This window comes from Mytilus californianus, unplaced genomic scaffold (genome assembly GCF_021869535.1).
Source record: "Mytilus californianus isolate M0D057914Y unplaced genomic scaffold, xbMytCali1.0.p SCAF_3, whole genome shotgun sequence".
NCBI lineage: Eukaryota > Metazoa > Mollusca > Bivalvia > Mytilida > Mytilidae > Mytilus > Mytilus californianus.
This window is the reverse complement of record NW_026262679.1, coordinates 15,857,445-15,883,290: the sequence shown is the minus strand read 5'-3', so window position 1 is coordinate 15,883,290 and position 25,846 is coordinate 15,857,445. Positions and strand designations below refer to the sequence as shown.

The following is a 25,846-nucleotide window of genomic DNA, read 5'->3' as shown; positions in this document are numbered from 1 at the left end:
TCTTTGTACTTGAAATCAATAAAATAATGGAAAACAACAAGGAAATATAATATGATGAACAATTTAAATTTCCGATAACTAAATATTTTGCATGGTACTCCGGTAATTATCGTTGAAGTTATTTATGATATTTGTTCATTTCTGTAGTGTATGAAGTACAGCATCAGTGAAGTATATCTGTATCAAATTGTGTATGTATTTTTGATAGAGGTGAAATAACTTGCATTCCCGTCTGCCATATAGGGCCGATAAGTCTGTTTTTATTGTCAATCTGCGTCTATTGAACAGGTTGCTATTCACACGAAGGAATGAATGATCACAAAAAGTTATCAAAATCACTTTGTAGAAGACCTGGTAAGTTATCATAGATACTTAAAAAAAATTATTACAGTTTTAACGGTATTTTATTTATGTAATTCTTTGTAATTTGCGCCCCCTTTTTTAATCTAATGATAACTTTCTGTTCTGAAAACATATTACCATAACGTTGCAGTATTACGATATATAAAAAATCACTGGGGGCCTTTTAAAACCGTCTGTAGCGCAGAGGAGAGGGACTCATAATCTTTTCAATTTCATTTCATGCTACCTTTTTTTTTACTGCCAATAATATTTTACGATTGATATATATATATATATATATAACAGTGACGAAAAATCATAGGAGCAAGAAAACTAAGGAAAAACATTAAAAAATCAGAAAAATTCAATATAAACTTAAATATTCTACTTAAAAAGAGGCTTCCCCCGACAAAAATTAAAAAAAAAAAAAACAATAACATTTGAATTGAATGAAATATCTAATAAAAATGAAAACAACACTATAAATTTCATGCGTCCGAACTGCTTTTAGATTTACTTTCATCCAGAACGCCCAAAGCCGAATATTTGAAAGCCAAGGATGTGCAAGAACCGAAACATTTGAAGAGCTATATGACCAAAAGGGCCTTAAAAATAGCTGAATCCATCTAAGTCAACTTTGCCTGATGGAGTTGAAACCTAAGTTTCTTTATAATTTTTAAATTTATAAACGGACAATTTTAAATGATTGACTGTTGGTTGCTCAAAGTCCAGTGGCAAATATTTCATGCATGTTTAAGACGAGAACCAATTAATAATAAATCAAATATGTAGGTCCTCTAACAGAGGACGTTCGGAATGAAGGTCGGGAAATTTAGGCTGCCACTGTAACTTAGGGTATGTTGGATATGGACAGAAATTTTGCCCTGCAACAGGACACCTACGGAGCCCCCAAAGAGCTGTTGCAAGGGTTCTTAACATGCAGTGAGCGTGGCACTCTCTACACGCCCCATTCTGACTGAACGTAGCTGCGTACTTGAACATCCCGCACAGCCAAACGGACGCCCAACTTTGGCAAGGGTTTTACTGCCGGTCGGAAGAGGACCTAAGTGACCATATTTCTATTCCACAGTCCCCCTTGGAGGTAAACAATTTTAGAAAGGTTTTTTATAAATCATGTCAGTACCGAAGTATCGATTACTGAGCTGATGATAAACTCAAGGACTTTTCCAATGTATTTAATAAACAACGTGTATATAATACGAGTACACCTCACACATATAATTCTGTTGATTGCTGATGGAAATGAAGCTATAAAGGTGCTTTATTTCTATGGGTCCAAGTACAGCATACGGTTGATCAGACTCCTCTTCACAGTAGGAGCATTTGAACATTGTTCTTGATTTCCATTTCTAGAACGATAAAACATATTATCACCAAGACATACATTTACCCGATTTATACACTATGTGTACGTACGTCTCAATCAAACATGTATGAGCTCTCATAAAAAAATTGTTTACATCACGAAATATTTACTGTATGAAATCCATATCGGTACACTAACATGAAGATATCTGAATACAAATGAACGATGCCTTTTATGAAATGTACGTGATAAAACAGCATTATCAAGCTAGTTTAATGCATTGTTTAGTTCTTTAAAAAGTATTTTATTTGAACCTTTTCATTGTTTCTTAAACATAAATGCACTGACACGGACTGCTCTCGAAAAAACACGGACATATAAAAAAGAATTTACTCTCCAAAATGTCCCTTTTCAATGCAAAAACAAATTTTTTTGTAAAGTGTCTGTATATCTATGTAAATATAGATTCCATGTATGCATTTCCGTTGACATTTGCAATTGTATGTGTATAAAAATGGCTTTAATCTATATTTTGGAATAAAGAATTGTAAGGCTAAATTAAACGCTTTTAAAACAAAATAATGTAGGGTTGGTAATATATTTTTATCACAAATACTACTTTACCTTCTATGATATTAGATATAAGATTCTAGCATCTATTTTTAACGTCTTACCAGAAAGGAAGTCTGTTTGTTTACATTTCTGATCATATTCACTCGAAAAAACGTGGTCACACTCGAAAAAAACCCCGATCAAATCACTCGAAAAAAACACGACTCAAGCCGGTCACTATACATGACAATGTATATACCTAAATACATGTATGCATTAGTGTCTATATAGGATTGGTATCTGGTGAAACAGTATGGTGGTCCATAAAATCAAAAGCTTCTTGTATATGCATACAAACAGATTTAATTCTTTTTCATAATTTTGGTTTATAATTTTGATAAAATTTTCATTCAAATTATTTGCATCTATTTTCCTTGATGTTGTATTTATATCTAGTTTTGGTACATTGTATATTGGGGACATTTGACCAAGAAATGAATCTCATGTTCAACATGTCCTGTGCAAAATTTGCAAAATCTCTCATTAGAGGGTATTATATGGTTTTGCATATCTACCAGTTTCTATGTCTAATGAGTGTGCACTTAATCATAATTTGGTGAGTTTTTTCTAAGACGTTTTGGGACATTAAAGTTCAAATAATCTTGTTGTTTGAATTGAGTATAAATTTTATTTGATGATATTCCAATATTATTTATTTTGATAATTCAAATAGTTTATTAGACCATGAATTTTCTCTATTTGTGAGAGTTTTGTCCACTTCAAATGCAGCCCTGAGAATTTCATGTGGGCCGCCAGACTGTTCACCAATCTCATTGAGACGTACATAGTATTTATACATAAGTTGATAACACTTTATGCTAGCAGGTAATGCACCCAATTCACATCTCACTGCTAAGTTGGAAGACTTTTCATGAATCCCAAGTATGTTTTAAAGATTGAGTTTTGTGTTTTTTTCAAATCAAATTTACTTCTGTCTAGGGCTTCAAAATAACGTTTAGATTCAGAAATCCATATTTCTGATCTATAAGTTAAAATAGGAATTACCATTGAGTTGTATAATTGAAGCCATGTTTTTACGGACAGGTTAGTTTAGACTTTAAGGCAAAATATGCTTTTTTAGCTTTATCTGCAAGACTTGACACTGCTTGTGCAAATTTTCCAGAACTATGAAAAGCAACTCCTAAGTATTTACAACAATCCACAATTTTGATTGCATTAGAGCTATGATAAACATAGAAATTTTCTTATTTATTTTTATTCGAAAAAACTATAATTTTTGTTATTTTCAAAGTTCACAGCCAGTTTCCAATCAGAACTATATTTTTGCAAGGATACAAGACAGTTCTGAAGAACACTGGCAGATTCAGATATTAATAATAGATCATCAGCATATGATAAATGGTTTAAATTTTGGTCATGTTAATTGACTGGACTTGGTGATTTGGTGTCAAAGTACTTTCCGATGTCAACCACAAATATATTGAATAGAGTAGGACTTAAACTGTCGCCTTGTTTGACTCCCTGATGAGCGCATAAAAGGCTTACTATACATATTCTGATATTTACAAGAGTATATTATTAGAGTATATGTCATGCAGTATGTTATAAAAATTAATTCCTTTAGCTGTAATTTCAAGAATAAAGCTGATCTCCAGACACTGTCAAAAGCCTTGTAGGAAATCAATAAAACACACATATAGTTTCTTTTACATTTAAACATATATTTGTATATTAGTGTTTTTGAAATAAAAGCATGATCTACAGTTCTGCAATTTTTTCTTAAACCACCTTGATTATAACATAGTAAGTTGTTTGTTTCTAGGAAATCGCTAAATCATCATTGTAAAATTAAATTAAGGTAGCTGGGGTGTCTAAATGTTCGACGATAGATCTTTCTTAAACTACTATGAAAGACTTCTAGGTCAATGTACTTTCAATTTTCAATTTAAAAACTGGAGGTCACGGGCCCTGTTTTTTCGTTAAAATACATTGTAATTAACGAAATAACAGTTAATTTATATGGGTTATATAGGGGAAACTTAATTTTTCTTTATTATGGAGTCCTTAAACGATAGAATTGGTTAAAATATAATGAGAGAATTGTTTTTCATAAATACATCCTAAATATCAAATAAAAATAGGGGATATCTGGTCTTATTTTCTTGAAAAGTTTAAAAAACACAAATTGTCCTCTCAAATTCAATATAATTATCTGCCCTTGATTTCAAAGGATTTTTTTCTGAAAATTTTAAATACACTTAATGGTACTTAATTTTTTGATAGTTTAATCTTTGAATTTCAAGTTTTAGATGTTTCTGTTGTATATTGAATGATACTTGGTATAATATTTTTAAATAAAAAAAGGATTTTTGCAACATGACCAGAATGGATGCTCAGAAAAGGACACCCGATCTACCTTAAACACTTTTCCAATACAGTTTGTTATGCTTATACCTCTATAATTTCAACAATCAGATGGGTCACCAGATTTATAAATTGATGTCAGAAGGGATATGTTCCAATTTATTAGGACTTTTTCTGAATTAAGTATCTTATAAAAGTAATGCTAAGGTGTTCGATCCCACCTGTAGAAACTCATTGATTATCAGATCAGGACCTGCAGATTTTCCCTTTTTAAACTTTTTAACACAGTATTATATTTCTTAACATTTAATAGGAGCATTCAGTGATGAATCAATACAGTTATGCTTGTCATCTTTGTTATGAATAATTTTAGTTTTCTCATTTTCGCCTGCAGCAAGTAAATTTTTATAATGATTTACCAATTCTTGAGCTTAAATACCAGACTCGCAGTTATTATTCTTTTTTTTTATAATTACTAATTCTACCTAGAATTCTTTGGTGTTTTTTGGATTTATATCATTTATTTTTTTTTATCAAGTATTGAAAAAAAATGTTTGTTTAGTTTACTTTTAAGTTTATAAGTTGTATTCTCTTTTGCAGTTGCAATATGTTAATCTTAATCCATTTACAAGTACCAGGAAGGGACCATAACTCTTCCTCCTTTATCTTGTGGGAGTGTTTATAAATTAGAATGTTCAATGCATTTACACAATGATCTACCATTACTATTATAAAATGTAAAGTAGCTAAGTGAGTCTCCGATAAATCTTCAATTCACTATTCTCAGAAGGGAGGACTTACAAATATCAATTGGTAATTTCCAATGTAAATTGGTTTTTTGGTCTAATTGATTTCTCTCTAGGGGTAAATCGGGTGTATAATTTTCAGGTCATGGGCAGTCTGTGAAGTTGTCGTTAACAGTATCATTTTGAATATAATCATTTAACCCTCCTGCTCATGAATTAAAGTTACCACTAACAATCACTTCACCTTTTTTTATTGGAAATGAAAAAATGTAATTTTCCACTTTTGTGAATGTCAATTCAGAAACGTCTTTATTGATATATGGTTTAATGTAAGCAAAACATAAGAAAATGTCTTTCTCCGAGTTGAGGAAATTTCCATCTATTTCAAACATATTGACAAATTATTTTGTTTTATTTCAGAAATTCTATTTTTATATTTGGCTTTTGTATGTACAAGCATGCCACCTGATGGTCTTCCCCTTTTTTGGCATTAGTAGGCATAACTATGCAAGGAGATGTAAAACCTGAAGAATTCCTTGGGACTCTCTCAGCATATTTTCAGCAAAACAAACTATATCATATTTACAAACATATCATCCTCAAATTTATCTACATTTAAACCATGAATATTCTAGTAGGCAATATTCATGTGGTTAAAAATCTATATCTATTTACATAGGACATGGAGGAAGGGAAGTAACTCCAATATGTTAACTTTCAATTGCAAGAAGAGATCTTTCTTTGGAATAATGTGTATCTGTATATTTTTTACTAACTAATAACACAAAAATAAATTTCTATCATGGGATAAGGGAAATAAATCTAACGTTTTCTGAATCAATTGTGTTCTTATTTTTCTAAAATATTTTAAAATAAAATGCAATAAATTCGTGTTATAATTTTATGGTTTTTTTTATAGCTACAAAAACACTTATACCTATGTCAATATACTTTTACAGAATGTATATTACATAAAAACTAAATGTTTTTATTTTTTTTATCAAAAATGAAAACATATAATTGTGTTTTTTGGACAAAAATAAGTGAAGATAAATATAATAGTTAGAATATCTACTTATTACTCTAGTAAGTGATATCTTTTATTTAAAGTACACTACTCAATGGACTGTACAATACAGTCTTTAGATTATATTAATGACAAGATTATCTCGAGAGTTCGATTATCCTACTGAGAAGTAGGTTCATTTCCTCGCTTCTATTGATTCTTCCACTGTTAATTTTGTCAGATTGCTGACTTTATCACAGACTTTGTTTATTCCTTTAGTTTTGTCGACCATATGAGCGATTTTGGTCTATTGTATCTATTATAATATGTAGAATTTGAAATTCTGTATTCATTATTAGGTTTAAGTTCAAATACTGGGTTTAAATGTGTTTTCAGAATCTTGGCAAGGCACTTTTGGCCTGATTGGTTGAAATGAATGCCATCATTTTGAAAAACAGTCTTGACAACACCATGTATGACATTGTTCACAATGACGTTAACATCTGTTTGTTGTTCACAATATCTCTTTATTTAATACTTTAGTCTTTCACTTTTTTTTTGTTGAAATCGATATGTTCCACTCGTTCAAATGCTGGTAAAACATGTATTTTGGAACGAGTATGGGTGGTTTTTGTGCTTTGAATCAAATTGTTCATATCGGCTATACATGTAGTAGTTGGTTTAATACTTAAGTCATTCCTTCCAACGCCTAAAACAACATGCCTTGTGTCTTTACTAGTTGTTGCATAAATAGTGTCACCTGCTCCTTTAATATTTTTCTTTCCTGGCCCAAGAACCATGATTTTGGATGTGATATTTGGGTAAAGTATTGAAGCCAAAAGACCATTCCCATGAGAATCGACGATTATTTCAAGATCTTGAATGTATGGTTTCTCTTTAGGCATACACGTATCATGGGTTATTGTTGATTCCTCTTCTTTTTTTTTTGTTTTTTCGTCTCTGATTGTTTTTCTATATTCTGGCAATCTTTATTTTGTGTGGTTAGTGTTGTAAATCGTTTGTGTGTGCTTATTTTTGCTTCATTCTATTTCAGATTTCTCCTGCAGTTTTTTTTCAAAACGTAAGATTTTCTTGCCTAAAATTTTATTTTGGGCCTCAAGGGTGTCATTTTGTGTCCTTAATTTTGAATATGATGCCTCCAAGGCTTTCTTTATTCAAACGTTTCCAGGCGTGTGTTCATTAGAGTACTAATATTATCATCATCTTTGTTTTTTGAGAATTAATTTTAGTTAAAAGACTGTTCAAAGTCTGCTAGTTTCTTGTCAAGGGTCGTTGAATTACCAATGTCTTCCTTTATTTGATTGGATGATAACCTAAGACTATGAATTACCAAATTGAATGTCTTCCTTTATTTGATTGGATGATAACCTAAGACTATGAAGGTTGGTTTCTAATTGTGTTTGATTCACTTTTAGGTCATTAAGTTTTTGACTAAGTTCTGAGATTTTGTTCTTGTAGTCATTATTCAAGTTATTGTCACCTCTATAGCTTGCACAAGTGTTTGATACTTCAAATATTATAATCTCCAATAATTGTAGTGATGCAAGGATATTTTCAGTAGAATGTTTTTGTTTATCATTGTATCATGTATGCCAGGTGTAGCTATACTTAGGGTCGATACTTTCATGTTTTTTTTCTCTCACTTTGGTGTAGTAGTGTTATGGAATCAGTGTTTTCCATGTTTGCTGTATCTAAAGGGTATTTTTGTCTTGATGTGCGGCTGTCTGTTTAAAATGATATATCTAAAATAGATTGGAAACAGTGTCATAAGTTCATTAAAGACGCTCTTTCATCGTATTGTAAAAATTGGTGTAAACGGAGAAAATCTGATAAAAATATCTCTTGATTCTTATTCAAACAAATGTATGAATGTTGTTGATATTCGAATATCACATACTTCAAGTACTCGCAAAGCAATTTGTGTTTGGACCGGCCGACAAAGCAGCCAACAATGTGGTGGTGGTATGCCGTAAATACTACACGAAAGATCTAAAGAATTCTAAATTCTTCTACATTCAAGTCCGTGCGCTCAACAGAGAGTCATATAGTTAACATTCATATCATAACCACATCACAGCTTAAGGTCTCTTCTGAGCATTCGAAGGTCCTTACTATGTACATGTATTGGTTACGTAGTAATTCAACAATACTTACCGTTATCTTGATGATATTTTTCGTTGAATAATCAAGAATTTTCTAAATATACTGTCGAAATTTACCCAAAGGAACTTACTTTAAAAAAATCTAATATAAAGAGTAAAAATTGTCCATTCAAAGATTTAGATATTTCAGTTTTACACGGGAAGCTCTACACTAAAATTTACGACAAAAGGGACGATTTTTCGTTCCCTATTGTTAATTTTCCTTTTTTGGACAGGGATGTTGCAACGCACCATCTTACGGTGTATATATATCACAACTCGTTCGCTATGCCCGAGTCTGTTGTGACGTTTTGGATTTCAATTAACGTAATCTATATATTACTGGTAAATTATTAAGTCAGGGATTTCGTTACCACACATTAATAAAAACCTTTACTAAATTCTTCCATAGATAAAAAGATGTGGTTTAGAAGTTTGGTTGTACCTGTAGAAAACTTATTTCAAACGGGGGATAGCGCATCCTAAATTTTATGGAGATGTTGTTTACCGAGCCCTGAAAATTAGATACGATCCGGGAACAATTATCTATCCTTTAAATAAACTTATTCTAAATGTTACCAATTCAACACTGTAATTAGATCTTTGAATATTATTTTTATTGGTATTAATATTGATTTTATTATCAGTAAAATAAAATCAAACTAAATATTATTTTATATACATGCACATCGATGGCTCTACAATCTGTCGATATCCGTATCTTCGCATTGCACAAGGTCATGTTTCTCTCTGACTGTTAATGACGTCTTTACACTAAATCCATTGGATGTTGGATGTGTACTGATTGATGTTTTAGTCTTAGATGCATGATTTTTTTTATTTGTTGTTATTGGCTTTGTACTAGCTGTCATTAACTGCGAGTACTCTCAGGTCTGTTTATATTTTGTGTCTTTTTTGTTGTGTGGGATGTATAAATTCCTTGCCACGTCCGGTTTGTGTTTTTGTTAGATGTTTTTCTGCATTGTATTGATCTGATGAGTTGAGCCCTTTTCAACTGATTTTTATAGTTTGTTCTTATTTTGTACTGTTACACTGCTGTCCTAGGTTAGGGGAGGGTTGGCGCCTTCAAACATGTTTAATCCCGCCACCATCTCTGTGTGTCTGTCCCAAGTCAAGAGACTGTAGTTCAGTGGTTGTCGTTGGTTTATGTCTGTCATATTTGTTTTTTCGCAAATTGGTTTGTTACAACTTAGGCCATAAGCTTTTTCGATTGAATTGTTCCACATCTTATTTAAAAGTATGATACATCGAAGCACTCAAAAGCTTTTAAGAAAGCTAAAACTTGTTTTTCTTTTGATTCCTCTGTTCGTGCGTGCGTACACACATAACATTTAACGTTATATTATTAACATACACCGCCTGGTATCAATTGTAACTGTTAGTACAAAGTAGTATGAAGGAGGAATTTATTTTAGGGCATACAAAATCCTGTTTCAGTTGTGGACATCGGCTCAATTTTCAATTATATAGTTTTATTCTAAAGATTCAGGGCAAATTTCCTGTGGATTTGTTTCACTAACAGGGACAAAATCAGAAAGTTTCAAGACCTACTCTATGGAATTCGAAGTCTATATAACATATATTCATGATACTTAAACCATATTCAATTATTTTTCATATTTCCTTATTTATTCAATTATATTATATTGCTGTCAACGAAAATATCGAAAAATTCAAGTTTTGCATAGAAGGAAGACTTTAACTTAAATAAATTACCGTGTATCTGAAAGAAAATTGAAAATAGAATTTTGGTTTTGGTTAAGAAAGTCTTTCTCTACATTTTTCTTTTATTATTGCTTAAGGGCATCCGATACAGTTTCACGATATATTGTCATTTTTATAATTTTGAAATATGTTGTAGCCCTGGAAGAGTTATAAAAGAAATCACCAAATAAAAAATAGGTCACCGTGCTTGTTTTCGAGAAAATTGAGGCTGAAAATTGGGGATATTTGCACTTTAGTAAAAAAAGTTGAGCAAAGTTATAAAAATTTTGGAGTAGATATTCTTCGTCATAAATTGATAAGATTGGATTCAATCTGAAGCTGTGAGAAGTGAAAATAAGGGGAAAAAATCCCGTCAAGAATGACTAGTTAATTATTCAAGCCATGCTTAAAATTACGGTTAAGATGCTCAAAGTAAGATATTTTTTTACCTGAAAATGTGGAAATCGAGAGGTTCTTATAATGTCATTTTCTCATTTTTCTAGATTAACTGTATTTTGTCTTACTTTCTCCAAATAGCAAATAAAATATATATGTTACCGTGCTGGATTCGAAGAGAAATCGCGATTTATCCTAAAACTTGCGTCCCCCTTGGTAACCTGAACGTTAGCGCGAAAATGCACGACGTCGCTGGCTGACAATTTCGACGTCTCCCACCAATTATCACTGAAAGGTTATCGGAGACATCTTTCAAGTGTATATATATTGCTTATAAAGAGCTACCTTAAAATAATAATATTGTTTTGGAAATAAAAAAAATGTGTATCATAAATACCCCTCTCTTTTATTCTGTTCATGTTCCAAGTGAGAAACATCTCAGGTACAGTTATTGCAGACTGTTGAATTTTTTTACGGCTTAATTTAAAGACTCGCGGCAATTTAGAGCTAGGCATGTCGGAACTGTACACACTCGTGAATTGTTGAAGACCATATACTGACCTTTAGATGTTTTTTGCTTTGGTTGGTGGGCTGCTGTTTCATTGAAATACCCCAAAACATCCTTTTATTCACATTTTAATAGCTTTTATAATTTCACATTTATTCATAAAATCAAACTGTTATTCGGGTGAATGAATACAGTTCAAGAAAACTTTACAATAATTTTGAAATATTTCATAATTTTTGATCTGGCAAAATTGATTCAATTTATATCTGAAAAACGGGACATTACCTATACATGCATCCCTCATAACTTTGGTTTTGGTTTTTGTGTCCTTTTTTTCATCTCCCAAATATCCAACATATACCGTCCGACATAACAATTAAAAACAAGTCATGTTTTAGCATTTATAATCTCACTGGTTAATAAATGTTCAAAAATACCATATATTGTTGTTGTAGAAACCTCAAAGTATAGCTGTGATGATTTTTTAATAGATTTAAAGACCTTTAAAAAAGGCTATCAGTGTGTAATAAATTTATGGAAAACTGGCCCTACCTCTTTTGGTTTTGTACTATTATATTGGCATACATTCTCCTCGTAATAACCAGTATTTCATGTTTTTTCCCCTGCGCAACGCGTTGCGGGGGACATAGAAATACCGGGCGTCCGTCCATCTGTCCGTCCGGTCTTGTTAGTGGTCTTATGCGTACAGTTCTTGTCAGATTTTTATGAAACTTTTATCATAGGTTAATATCAGCAATGTCTTGGACGAGTTCGAAAATTAGTGCCGATCAATTCTTTTAAAAGCGTTATGTCCCTTAGAAACATTAATTATATGGAAATTTGTATCGTTAGCGCTCTTGTGTGTACAATTCATGCCAGATTTTTATGAAACTTATATCATAGGTTCATATCAGCAATGTCTTGGACAACTTCGAAAATCAGTGCCAATCAATTTATTTTTACAAGAGTTATGCCCTTGGAAATATTGATTATATGGAAAATGTCAATATTAGCGCTCTCATGTGTACAATTCTTGCCAGAATTTCACGAAACTTATATCATAGGTTTATATCAGCAATGTCTTTGATGAGTTCGAAAATCAGTGCCGATGAATTATTTTTAAATGAGTTACGCTCTTGGAAATATTAATCATATGGAAAATTGCCTTCTGTTCTTTTATTTTATAAAAAATTCGATTAATTTCATTATAGCGTAGTTTTGTTAGTAAATTACTATACATTATTTTTAAAGTTGTATTATCGCTAATAATTGCGGCATACCATTATTATTGCGTCCTCTCATATTTGGCATGAATTAATGGAGTAAAATGTTCCGTGAGGAAAATTATGGAGTTCTGCGCTATCTGAACTTTCGACATGAAATGTGACACAAATTGATATAGACTTTGCTTGTTACTAAAATGCGCCGTAAAACTATTTTTTGTGTGCTGTCAGAAAATCGGATCCAAATCAAAATTCGATCAGGAATAAATGTTAATTGGCATGCATTATGTTACCACCAAAAGGATCAGTCGTCTTAAGATTGCTCACTAGTCTTAAGATTGTTCACTATACGATATTTTGTTGACCTCATTGTTCAAGACCCAACAGAAGCTTCAAGACGAGGAACAGCAGAAACAGTAATAAGTGTTTAATTTCTTATGATTTTATATATCAAAATGATAGAATCAAAAGCACTAACCTTAAAGGCGTAGAAGTTAACGTGTGCAAGAAACATAAGTTGGAGCATCGTTTTAATAATAAATACCGTTCAAGCGGCTTTTTTTTATAACGGAAAATTACACGCATGACGTCCCGCCGAAAGTGACGTTTTGCGGGAATTCGAACGCTTTAACGTCGCGCCAATAGCTAACTCCCTTGAAACTGTATCGGATGCCCTTAAAATCTAGCAAGAATGCATGCAGTTTTGAGTCATCTTTAGGCATTGATAACTTTCAAGTGAAATATTTGAAAAAATACGCTTAGATGTTGATAATACCTTACAGTAAACATCGATCTAATAATGTTTTCAAGTAACGATTGAAGGACTTTTGAAAAACACCCCTGTTTTGATGATATATATTCATAGAAAATTGATCCTACTCCTTTTGTTATTATTGTAAAAGGGAAGTGATAAAAAGTGTATTTTCAATCGAAAAAGATTTACAAAAATCTTTATCATGTATTGTTAGAGTTAAAAATATATTGGTGTCTCTAGAATATAGACATGCCCCTTCGTCCAGCAACGTCCATGAAAGATGAATGGTCGATGTCTTGAGCTGGAACAAATCTGTTTGATAAATACGATGATTTCTTAAAACTAAGATTTTACTAACATATGTCATATTAAGCTGAATGATTTGTTGCAAGCTTATGTTGAGTATCCATTTAGTGACTCCTCGTGTGATTGAAGTTTTGTTTGCTATAAAAAATGCTAGTGGATAATTTCGAAATATTTTGATATATTACATTTATCACGCCATGCATACTTTGTCCCACTTTTTTGAAATTTTCTGTACTTATCATATTGTTATATATTAGTTATTACCTAGTTATCCCCAAGGGTGACTGGCGAATAGAAATACGGTCAATTACGCCAATTAGTCATTTGTTTTAACATTTTAGTTGGTTACGTATTTTTTTATTGTTTTACACAGCAACTTTAACCCAAGTTCTTACTAAAAATAAGAAAAGAAGCTGTGGTATGATTGCCAATGAGATAACTCTCCACAAGAGACCAAATGAACAGAAATTAACAACTATAGATCACCGTACGACCTTCAACAATGAGTAAAACCCATACCGCATAGTCAGCTATAAAAGGCCCCGAAATGACAAATGTAAAACAATTCAAACGAGAAAACTAACGGCCTGATTTATGTACAAAATAATGAACGAAAAACAAATATGATATACAGCAACAAACGACAACCACTGAATAACAGGCTCCTGACTTGGGATAGGCACATACAGAATGTGGCGGGGTTGAACTAGTTTGAAGGCGCACCAACCCTCCCCCTAACCTGGGACAGTGGTGTAACAGTACAACATAAAAAGTGTGTATTGTTCAATCAATGTTAATAATCAAAACACACTTTTACATGGATAAGTACATGCAATGAGCTAACATATATCATACGGTAATTAGAGAAACTGTAACGTTTCGATTTAAGTATTCTTTAGTCAAGTGAAGACTTAAGTAATTTTATGCATTCGACTTAAGAAATTCTTAGTGCAATCTAAGTTTAAGGAGCACTTAAGTGGGGGTAGGCCTTGGTAACCCCAACATTTTCCTCTCTTTTATTTTTTCTTATATTGACACCATTGAAAAAGTAGGGGTCCATGCATCATCTGCCAAAGTCCTGTTGAAATTTACCGTTGCATTTTATGTTTAGGGTATATTGAATATGACCAGTTTTGGGGTACCATCAAAACAGCCCAAAACACTAGTAGGCATATATTATTGAGTGTTTTTGCACATGTTCTCATTAGGAATACCCATGAGTGTTAGAGGTGGCGTGAATCAGATGTGGATACTAAAACATTCCAATACAATCTAAGACTCTTTCATCTTACAATAGTACAACTGTATTAAAACTTTGACTTTCCTACACTTTACACAAGTATTCCCCATTCCAAACTAAAAGACAAATTGAAAGAGTTGGTCCTGCTTTGTTTCATAAAAAAAGAATGGCCAACGTAGATACAAGTATCTTGTCTTAGGGAGGGATAAATCCTACTTTGTAAAGAATTACTCTGATTCCAACAAAAAAATCTCTGAAACTGACATTATCAAGATGCTTGATTTCCTGATTGACAACATATTTGTTATATTTGGAGGACGTGTTTTTCAACAAACAATCGGCATTCTCATGGGAACAGACTGTGCCCCTCTTCTTGCCGACTTGTTCCTTTATTCATATGAGGCTGACTTCATACAGGAACTTCTTAGGAAGAAAGAAAAGAAGTTTGTTCTCTCACTAAATAATGCAAAATTTTGTGACTATGTTGAACGCATCTATCCCATCGAATTTGAGATAAAGGATACAACAGATATGGTTAAGTCTGCCTCATATCTTGACTTACATCTAGAAATTGACAATGAGGGTCGGTTGAAAACAAAACTTTACGACAAAATAGATGATTTCAGCTTCCCAATTGTGAACTTTCCATTTCTATGTAGCAACATTCCAGCAGAGCCTGCATATGGAGTATATATCTACCAGTTGATACGATATTCCAGGGCTTGTATTTCCTATCATGATTTCTTTGATAGAGGGTTGCTGCTCACAGAGAAGCTATTAAACCAAGAGTTCCAAGTGGTGAAGTTGAAATTATCCCTTCGTAATTTTTACGGACGCCATCACGAATTGGTTGACCGTTATGGAATATCCGTTTCATAGATGATAGCGGATATGTTCCTAATGTCGTAACTACAATCCCGTTCCCCCTTTTCCCGAATATGACCTACCAAATTTGACTTATTACCGGGTTTGTACTAACATGAGCAACACGACGGGTGCCACATGTGGAGCAGGATCTGCTTACCCATCCGGAGCACCTGAGATCACCCCAAGGTTTTGGTGGGATTCGTGTTGCTCAGTCTTTAGTTTTCTATGTTGTGTTTTGTGTACTACTGTTTGTCTGTCGGTCTTTTTTAACCATGGCGTTGTCAGTTTATTTTCGACTTATGAGTTTGAATGTCCCTCTGGTATCTTTCGCCTCTCTTTTTAAATACGTTGTATGAACATATTTTAAGGTAAATCTGAAATATCATGGTAATATTTGTAGCCTGGATGTAAATTAATATTTTAAAATTATTGATAAGGCGAAAATTCTGGCCAGCTCAGATAACTCATTAATTTTTAAACTTTGCCAGAAAAAAATTTGTCCTTTAATTCCTTCAAAAAATGGCTTTTAAACAATTATTGGTTATAAACCTTGAAAATCACAAACATTCATTGAATTTGACCATTTGAAATTTTCAAAATCTTTAAACAAGTTGGCTTGCTGGCACAAGAAAAAAGGAAAATTTTTGACAAAATTCATTTCCCCCAACAAAACCTTCTACAGTCTTTCTTTGCATTCTTTTTATGTGCTTAAGTGTTAATTTACGTTTTTTGATTGAGTTAAGCCTTCAATTGATATTTTAGTGTGTTTTTCTATGTTGCAATGTTATACTATTGTTTCAGAAAAGGGAGAAGGTTTGGTACCATTAAAACGTTTAATCCCGCTGCAAATATTTGCACCTGTCCGAAGTCAGGAATCTGATTACAGTAGTTGTCGTCTGTTTATGTAGTTCATACGTGTTTCTCGTTTCTCGTTTTTATATAGATTAGACCGTTGGTTTTTCCGTTTGAATGGTTTTACACTAGTAATTTTTTGGGGTCCTTTATAGCTTGCTGTTCGGTGTGAGCCAATGCTCCGTGTTGAAGGCCGTACCTTGACCTATAATGGTTTACTTTTATAAATTGTAACTTGGATGGAGAGTTGTCTCATTGGCACTCATACCACATCTTCCCATATCTATTAAGTGTATTGTCCCAATAATAATTGTAGCCAAGTTCATAAGGAAAAACAGTAATATTCAGTATGGGACGAGTACCCTTTGGACGAATTGACATCTCAACATTATCTATTGGTTTCTCTCCCCATACTACAAAATCCCCCTGTCATCAGTAAGCAGACGTTATTAAGATTCAATGTTTTGACAGTCTGTAAACATGACCTTGTACTAGGATAGATGTACAGATTATATTTCTAGAATAGTGCCGTTTATATTTAAAAATCAAAGACATACAGTTTAGCATAGCCTATTTACCAATAGATTACGGTTAGTGGTAATTTACCACTAAAACTTCAATCCATTTTTTTCCCAATTAAATTTTTCCCAAACCTTCCAAGTTTTAATCTTAATGATGTCACAAGACACTATAGTCGTTCCAAAAACTCCTCAGTACATATGTAGGTGTTTTTTTTAAGGATTTTATGTATGAATGGTAATTTTTTTACCTTTTCAGCTTTTGGGTATTGAAGCTTTAAAAAATGTAGTTCCTTTATTCAATGCTTTGTGGTGTCCAACTTGTCCAAATGGCCTAGATCTTCCTGCATCATTCTCACAGCCAAATGTAAACAATATAAATGCTTGATCACTGTTTCAATTACTGCCAGGTTAAAACGCACAAATGACTTCCAATACATTTGTAAGAGTTGTCTCCCATACCCCTGGTCTACCCCCTTAAGTTAAGATGTTTTATGCATACCTGATACGTAGCAGCGGCAACATGGTAACGTAATCATATCTACTAGGTATGTTATTTTAACATGGGCCTTGATACGTAGCAGCGGCGATATTGTAACGTAATCATATCAACTAGGTATGTTATTGTAACATAGGCCTTGATACGTAGTAGCGGCGACATGGTAACGTAATCATATCTACTAGTTATGTTATTGTTACATGTGCCTTGATACATAGCAGCGGCGACATGGTAACGTATACTTAACGTAATCATATCTACTAGGTATGTTATTGTAACGTGCATGGGCCTTGATACGTAGTAGCGGCGACATGGTAACGTAATTATATCTACTAGGTATGATATTGTAACATGGGCCTTTAGTAAGCATATCGTCACTTAAAACATATAGAAATGTTTAAAATATAAAAGTTCTTACTTTACCGTGTACACGGATAACTTTAAATTAAAGTATTAAAGAATGAAATCAGAGATATTCATATTGTATATCCACGTCTGTCCGTGGCCGACTCGGTATGATAATTTAAATGTATCTTTCTTTCCTTGACAGTTCTTTAAAAAATTAGATAATGGTCACAGTCTGTAAGAGTATACAAACATGATTTATACCTATTGTTATTTTTTATGAATCGTAAGATTGTGTCATCATTTTTCAGTCATTTTGTTGAATTGAACACGATGTGGTATCGGTCGGCGCTTTTCTTAAACTTATTATATATGTTTTTACATTTAGATGTTTTTAACCTAACTAGGTAATTATGTACGAGAAACAAATCCTTGTCGTTGTGTCGATTATATCTGTTTAAGTGGTGTGCCGTACATGGATACTACTTCTGCTTTTTTTTTAACTGTGAAAATAAAAAAAAAAAATGAATATTGAAACACATTTGATACATGGGGCATAAACAATCGACCAACTAGGCTATACACAATAGCTTTCGTTAGTCGAGTAATAATACATTTGCTCGATGCATATATCTAGGGTTGTAACACAGTACATGCTGTATAGTGGTAGGTAGATGATGTACCTTTCCGATCAACTATGTTTTGTTTGTCGTAAAGGATGATAACCTTACTTTCTATGCCGTCACATCAAAATTTTGATTTTATTAAATAAGTCTAAACATGTGATAACTTTACAACAGACGTTCTCCATCGGATAATCCGTGGTTATACAGGGCTAACACCTTAATTGATATATACTTCGACTCAATTGTACCATTGGTATACTTTATTTCAACCTTAATATGATAGGTTCATAAGAATTGTCAATTAACTAAAATATTAATATAAAGGGCAGCATCTATACTAGTCAACAAAAGAAACGATACAAGGCAATGTATTTTCCATATAAAAAGAAATTGGATACACTGTACCAAGGTAAATAATTGCCCAATTGGTCTAATATTTACAGAGTGTTATTTTTTTTTATCAAAACCATTGATTTAAGGCAAATACGCGATGTATTTTTTTTTTGCAATTTTTGTTATTTCAAAAATCGTATTTTCACCCAAAAATTCAAAAATCGATATTAGAACTTAAAACTTTAAACTTAAACATGGTCTGCTTAAAATTTTGAATGCCTTTGCAGATATTTGAATACTTAATTCTCATCTTTGAAATTAAGTGCCGAATTTTGTCATCATTTTCCGCAAAATAAATTCGACCCCTGTATTCAATAACACGGTATTTTCTCACTTTCCAATTTGGTCAAGTTCTTGTAATCATATGCATTGGCTTTGCAAATGAATGTTTTTCATTGGATAATTTAACAGTTTTCCTATTTATTTTATTTTATGATAAATTGGAGTTCAAACTTGTGTATCGTTACTTTTGTTGACTAGTATATTTAACGGAACGTACGGGTAAAGTAAGGAAAATGCTATGTTGAGAATCCCTTGTTTTATAGAATAGAAAAACTTCGGCAAAAAGATTAGTCCATTTGTTTAACAAAGGAATGCCGACAATCAGTTGAACCAATCTCAACAAAGAACATACGTCTGGTTTACTAGATAGGTATCTTTGATGAGTTTAAACAATAAACAATTTACTTTCTTTAGGAAAACTCAAGCCCAAAATATTGGAAGCCGCGGATTAGTTCAATGATAGAGGAACCATATGACCAAAGGGGACAAAATTAATAGCCAAAATGCACATAAGATCCTCTTAGCTTTACATGTTTTGTATTCGTCTTGAAACCATATTATCATTATATTCTTTGTCTGTATTGGATTTTATTTTCTAAGAAACAAGACTAGCAGTTAAGCTAAGCAACCAACACCAAATTAAAATGCTACAATCTTTGGCAATCGCTCCAATGAGGGTATCTTTTATATCAATAAAAAATATTAACAAGAAAACCACCAAGGTAAATTCAAATAAGAGGGGGGGGGAGTCTATAAAATCAAACGCTCGATTATAACAACCAACGGAACGAATGGAAAAGAACTGTCATATTCGTGGCTTGGTACAGGCATTTTTTAAAAAGAAAATGGTGGGTTAAAACCTGATGTTATATCTAGCTTAACTTCCCACGTGTACGACAGTTGTTTAAAGTTCCGTTATATTGACAACGTTGGGTGTGCAACCCAAATATAGACATAATTGTTAAATGTTGCAATAATAAGGATCCACCAGCTAAAACTGTGTAAACATACATCACAGACATACGCGTACTGGATGACTATTTTTCTGTAAGAATACCATCTGGTAAGACTTAATTCAAAGCAGTAAGGCGCCTTTGTGGATATAAATGATTTTAACAACATACAAAATAAGAACAACACTTTATAAATTTCATGCGCTTTTATGGATTTACTTTCATCAGGAACGCTAATAAATGATAAATTGTCTAGCACAATAATCAATTATTCCAAGCGGTGTAATTGTTACATGTAGCTTACTCATTATGCCATCATGTAGTTAGCAGCGCCGTCAACAAAAATGCCTTTCCTTTCTTACTCCTGCGTTTGCTTTTTATCAAGAAAGACTGAAATCCATACAAGAGAAAATTATGTTTTCCATATGTTTGCTCATAGGCCCCAGTATCTACTGATATGTACTGCTCGTTCCATTCTATACAACAATTATTATTATTTTACAGAGAGTTCCGGACTGATGAAAAACCTAACAGTAATATGGCTTGTTCAAAGTTGTGCGATTGTGGTTTCTGGCAAATTATGCCTAGTTGACCCACTATGTAAATGTACACACTTGAAGCAAGAATTGGATTGTTCTAATAGGAATATAACAGAAATACCTGCATTACCAAAAAATTTAACTGAAATAAACTTCAGTGGAAATACGATAAAAAAAGTACCGGATGACGTTTTCTTTAACAACGGTCTACTTGAATTGTTAGACTTATCACACAACCTTATTTCTAATTTACATCGAAGATCATTTTCTGGACTAGTGAGTGTTAAAAGACTTCTTCTAAATAACAATGATATATCAGATGTACATGGTTATGCTTTGACTGAATTAATGAGCTTGCTTGAACTTAACTTTAAAATGAACCCTTATGACTCATTAGGTTTGAACTTCACGGGAATTTCGCTTATAACAGCCAAATTAGACTTTCGCCAACCATACAATATGACTAGAAATTTTTGGAGCATGCCGAAACTCAGGAATATGGATGTATCTGGTTTAACTGGTATTTGTAATGTCAAAACGTTATCTGCGGACGTGTTCAAACTTTTACCAAAACTTGAAACAATAAATGTTTCAGCGTGCTCTATTAATTATATTTATATAGGGACATTTCGCACATTAAGCAATTTAATCTATCTGGATGTGTCGTTAAATCGATGTTTGAAGTTTTCGGGCGTAGAAAATATTACCAACGATTTGCCTTATACATCAATTAAGATATTGAACATAAACAAAGTTCACCAAGATTTCGAACTAAATACGGAAATAACAATTAAACATTTTCAGAATCTCAAAAATACAACCCTAGAAACTTTATACATTGAAGGAAATAGAATCCAACTAATTGAACCTGGAGCGCTTTTGTATTTACCAAAAACTATGCAGAACGTTTTCGCTGCAGACAATCAATTTTCTTTCGGAGGCTACATTAAAGATGTCGTCAAGACCCCGATACACTTTGTAAATTTATCAAATTTGTTTACACCACATAATCCTACCATAAAACCAGAAATATGTGATTTTGTTGCAGAAAGGTGTATTCGATCAGGCGACGGTCATAAACGATTTTACGAACGATACCTGCATTCGCCTGTGAAAGAACAAAACACTATTCCACCTTATATATCGGTCCCTCCGAATATGACAAAGTTCATTTACAAAGGTTGTAATTTACGATATAAAATTCCCCTTGTTCTTATTTCAAGCAATAAAGTGAAATATATTGATGCTAGCTTTAATATATTTCACTCTTGGAATGGAACAGTGGTGTCGTTTAACAACCTTGAGTACTTAGATATGTCGAACAATTTTTGTACAAACATATCAAATAATTTTTTTCTGAGAGCTCGAAATTTGAAATATCTTTACGTTCAAAATAATCTACTTGGATTTGTATTGCCAAAAGATACTGATGGCAGAATACTACGGACTGTTGAGAAGCTTGAGGCTATTAACTTAGCGTTTAATAGAATCCAACTGCTTCCATGGATGTTTTTCAAACAGCAGAGATTGCTACGCAAGTTGAATATAAGTAACAACATGTTAGATAATATCACATTTGATATAAGTCATATGGATCACTTGATATACTGTGATATATCAAACAACATACTGTCATCTCTACCTAAGAGTTTCCGTGATCAGCTGAAAAATTCAATCAGAATGGGAAACTAAAAGTTGACATCAGTGAAAATAATTTTCGATGCGCTTGCGACAACCTTGACTTCGTTCAATGGGTTTCAATATATCATACACATCTTGTCAATTTACATTTAACAAGCTGCTATCTTAAAAATAGAACGATAGTTAACATGGGGGAAGCACAATTTATATACGATGTACTTAAAAAGGAATGCTCATCATATACTGCTCTGATCATAGGAATTGTTATACTCATGGCATTCTTTAGTTCAATAATTTTCTGTGGTTTGATATATAGACACAGGTGGAAAATACGCTATTTATACTATATATTCAAAAGTAAATATCAAGGAACAATAAAAACGCCAATCCATATCGATACTCGTGAATATGAATACGATGCATTTATTTCCTACGAAGAAAATGACTCAAATTTTGTCCACAATAATCTTCTACATAAACTTGAAAGAGAAGGAGGACTAAAACTATGCATCCATAAAAGGGACTTTATTCCAGGAAACGATATTGCGGCTAATATTACTTCATCTATTCATGTTAGTCATAAAGTAATAATTGTTATGTCATATCACTTTCTAGAATCCTACTGGTGCATGTTCGAATATAACATGGCAAGAATGGAAAGTATCTATTCTAGAGATAAAGAAAATATTTTATTTATGATTTTCCTGGAACAAATTCGACCTGGGCAGCTACCTCTACACATTCTAGAACTTGTACAAGATCAGTCTTACATTGAGTATCCTAATGATGAATATGGCAACACAGTATTTTGGGAAAAAATGAAAAAGGTTCTGTCGTACTGATACAGAATGAAAATGGATTGTTTGACTTTCTAAGGATACGAACATTGAAAAAGTTAACAAGAAAGAAAGAAAAGAAAGAAAATCTAGTGAAAATTTGAATTATCAACTTCTATATGCATAGTTCTGGACTTGTTTACATATCTTAATATGAGGGCTTCCTAATTTCTTTCTCTCTTTAATCAAATCTACTTTCCTTTGATGATTTCAAAACATCATTTCCGAAAATACTGTGCTCAACAACTCGAAAAAACTCGGAGATAAATTGCACGTCTATGATTAATTTGGTAATAATCTTCTGCTTAATGTCTACTCTTGTAACCCCATGGGATGAGTAGGGTAAAGCAATATGGTTATATCTCTTCATCTTTTTTCGACGGCGATCAGCAGTAAATCCCTTGCCAAAATGGGGCGTCATTTTGGCTGTGCGGGATGTATTAATTCGCAGCCTTGTCTGTTTAGAATGACGAACTTACATCCGAACTCTCCACGTTGAGAACCTTTGCAACAACTCAATAAAGGATCAGTACGTAAGGTTTATGTTTTGTCCCTATCCAATGTATCTTCATTTTCAAGTGTCATTCCAAATTTTCTATCGGCCCATTCAATCCGGACGACCCCTGCTAGCATGACCTACCTTTTGTTGTTATTGTTAATTTGTTTCCGTCCTGGCACCCGTCGTGTTGATCATGAAAGTACAAACGAAGTGATGAGTCTTATCAATTAGTAAATATGAATAAGTATATGTCAAATTCATCTGTTCTCTTGTTGTTGGTTATCTCTAACAGATCTGCACTGAAGTACGGAAGGAAAGTACGTTTGATTTAAGAGTGATGAAAAAATAGGAAGCCATCATATTAAGATATGTAAACAAGTCTAGAAATATGCAGCTGTCGTACAAGTGAGATATTTAGTCAGCAATAAAACCAGGTTTAATCCACCATTTTCTACATCAGGAAATGCATGTACCAAGCCAGGAAAATGATAGTTGTTTTCCGTTCGTTTGATGTGTTTGAGCTTTTGATTTTGCCATTTGATAAAGGACTTTCCGTTTTGAATTTGCTTGGAGTTTGGTATTTTTGTTATTTTACTTTTTGAACATTTCGTTTGCACGCTCAGTATCGCAGAATGTATTATGACACTTTGTTATAGATAGTTCAATTTAGATCATGACTGACGATGATTGTAAATGATTTATTCTTATATTTTGGAATCTATATAGAACCACTATCTCAACAGCTGACGAGGGGCGCGTTCAATATCGTAGCTGCTACGTAGGTCTACGCAGTTTTTCACTACTGAACGTATAGTTAGCCTACTCGCTACATAGGTTAAGATGGCACAAAATATTCATGCTAGTTAGAGAATCCATTATACCGTAAGAGAATCCAAAAGTACGTAATACATATCTAGATAAATGAAAACATTTGTACAAAGATTTACACAATGTTCTAGCAGAAAAAAGAGTATTTCCCTTCAGCAGAATAATTTTACAATCTACGCATTTTTTAAAGCTAGCTAGCTACCAAGTTCTACGTAGCATGTCGCTCAACAAAGAGAGATATCTAGGGCATAGCGGCTATGCTAGCTGCTATGATATTGAACACAAACCAGGTTTTTCTGACCACTGACGTCATATGGGCAATAGGTTGACCATTCCTGGTGATTTACATTTATGACGTTACGTTTTGAAATATACTATAAGGTAATAAAGTATTGTGAGCGGATCTTTTTCTGTAAGCAGAGAAATTGGTAAATAATATTTTACTACACTGACGCTTGATTTATTGGTATTTTCAAGATAAAGGCAAAAATGGCCTTCAATAGTTTCAGATCCTTTTAGTTTTTATTACGTTTTATATATATGAATATCCAAACTCTAGGTCTCGACTGTACGAAATGAAAGTTATTATAAGAATGTACTTTAATCAAAAATAAAAATTTTGAAGACGGGACGGGACGGCTTAGTCGTATATCAGCAAGTAAAATACTTTGAGCTGAGATTATCTGAATTGGAACATCCTTATTTGATTTAGTATGACATAATCTAGTCAGATGTTCAATGTCTCTCTTTTGAACACAATAAGATCATTCGTCACCAAAATATTTCATCGTACTGTGCTAAGACATCTAATGTTTTAAACATATTTTATTACAAAATCCGTAAACATGTCACTAGACTTGTATAAGCTATATTTATTAATTTCATAGTGTTTGCATTTCCGTTCACTATCCAATTCAGAACACATTCACAACTCGAGCAATTTTATAATGTGTCTATTGATATTTGATTTCTGCTGACGACTTGTTTTTATCGCGTATCGCGTTCGATATGGACTTGTTGTACTGAGGCAGCGAAAAGCAAACTCCAATCAATCAATACGCCATACATTATCACAGAGCTTCAATTCACGATGAAAAGGATCAGGTTCCCCAAGAACGTTAACAAAATGATTTGTGTGACATTATATTCTTTGTTTCTCTTGAGTGTATTAACAAGTCCTCGTCAAATCAAATAGCTTGAATTTTCCGTAACAAAGTCTTATAGTACATACCTGTTTGTGTACAAAGTAACTGCATGGTTGAGCACAATACTATCTATTGTGTTGTACTGTGATCAAGGTATTAAGATTAATACTCATTCTCTGTAACCACTTAAACTTTTTCGGCACACATAGTCACCGATCTTTCTGAAAATTGGCTGATATGTATATCCTATTAGCCTAGTCAGAAAAATAATGCCAACCGATATATATATTGGTTGGTTACCATGGTAACAGTGGAGAAAGTTGGGAATTTTGAGAAAAATACAATATTTGG

The 25,846-nt window shown here is 32.8% G+C and overlaps 1 protein-coding gene across 1 annotated transcript; it reads left to right on the top strand.

Moving 5' to 3' along the window:
• The first annotated feature begins 158 nt into the window (after positions 1–158).
• On the top strand, positions 159–22,374 carry LOC127734003 (toll-like receptor 4). Its single transcript, XM_052243547.1, has 2 exons — positions 159–354; positions 20,512–22,374. Exons 1-2 carry the CDS (start codon positions 309–311, stop codon positions 22,236–22,238), a joined length of 1,773 nt encoding a protein of 590 aa, XP_052099507.1. The 5' UTR covers positions 159–308; the 3' UTR covers positions 22,239–22,374.
• The last annotated feature ends 3,472 nt before the right edge of the window (positions 22,375–25,846 follow it).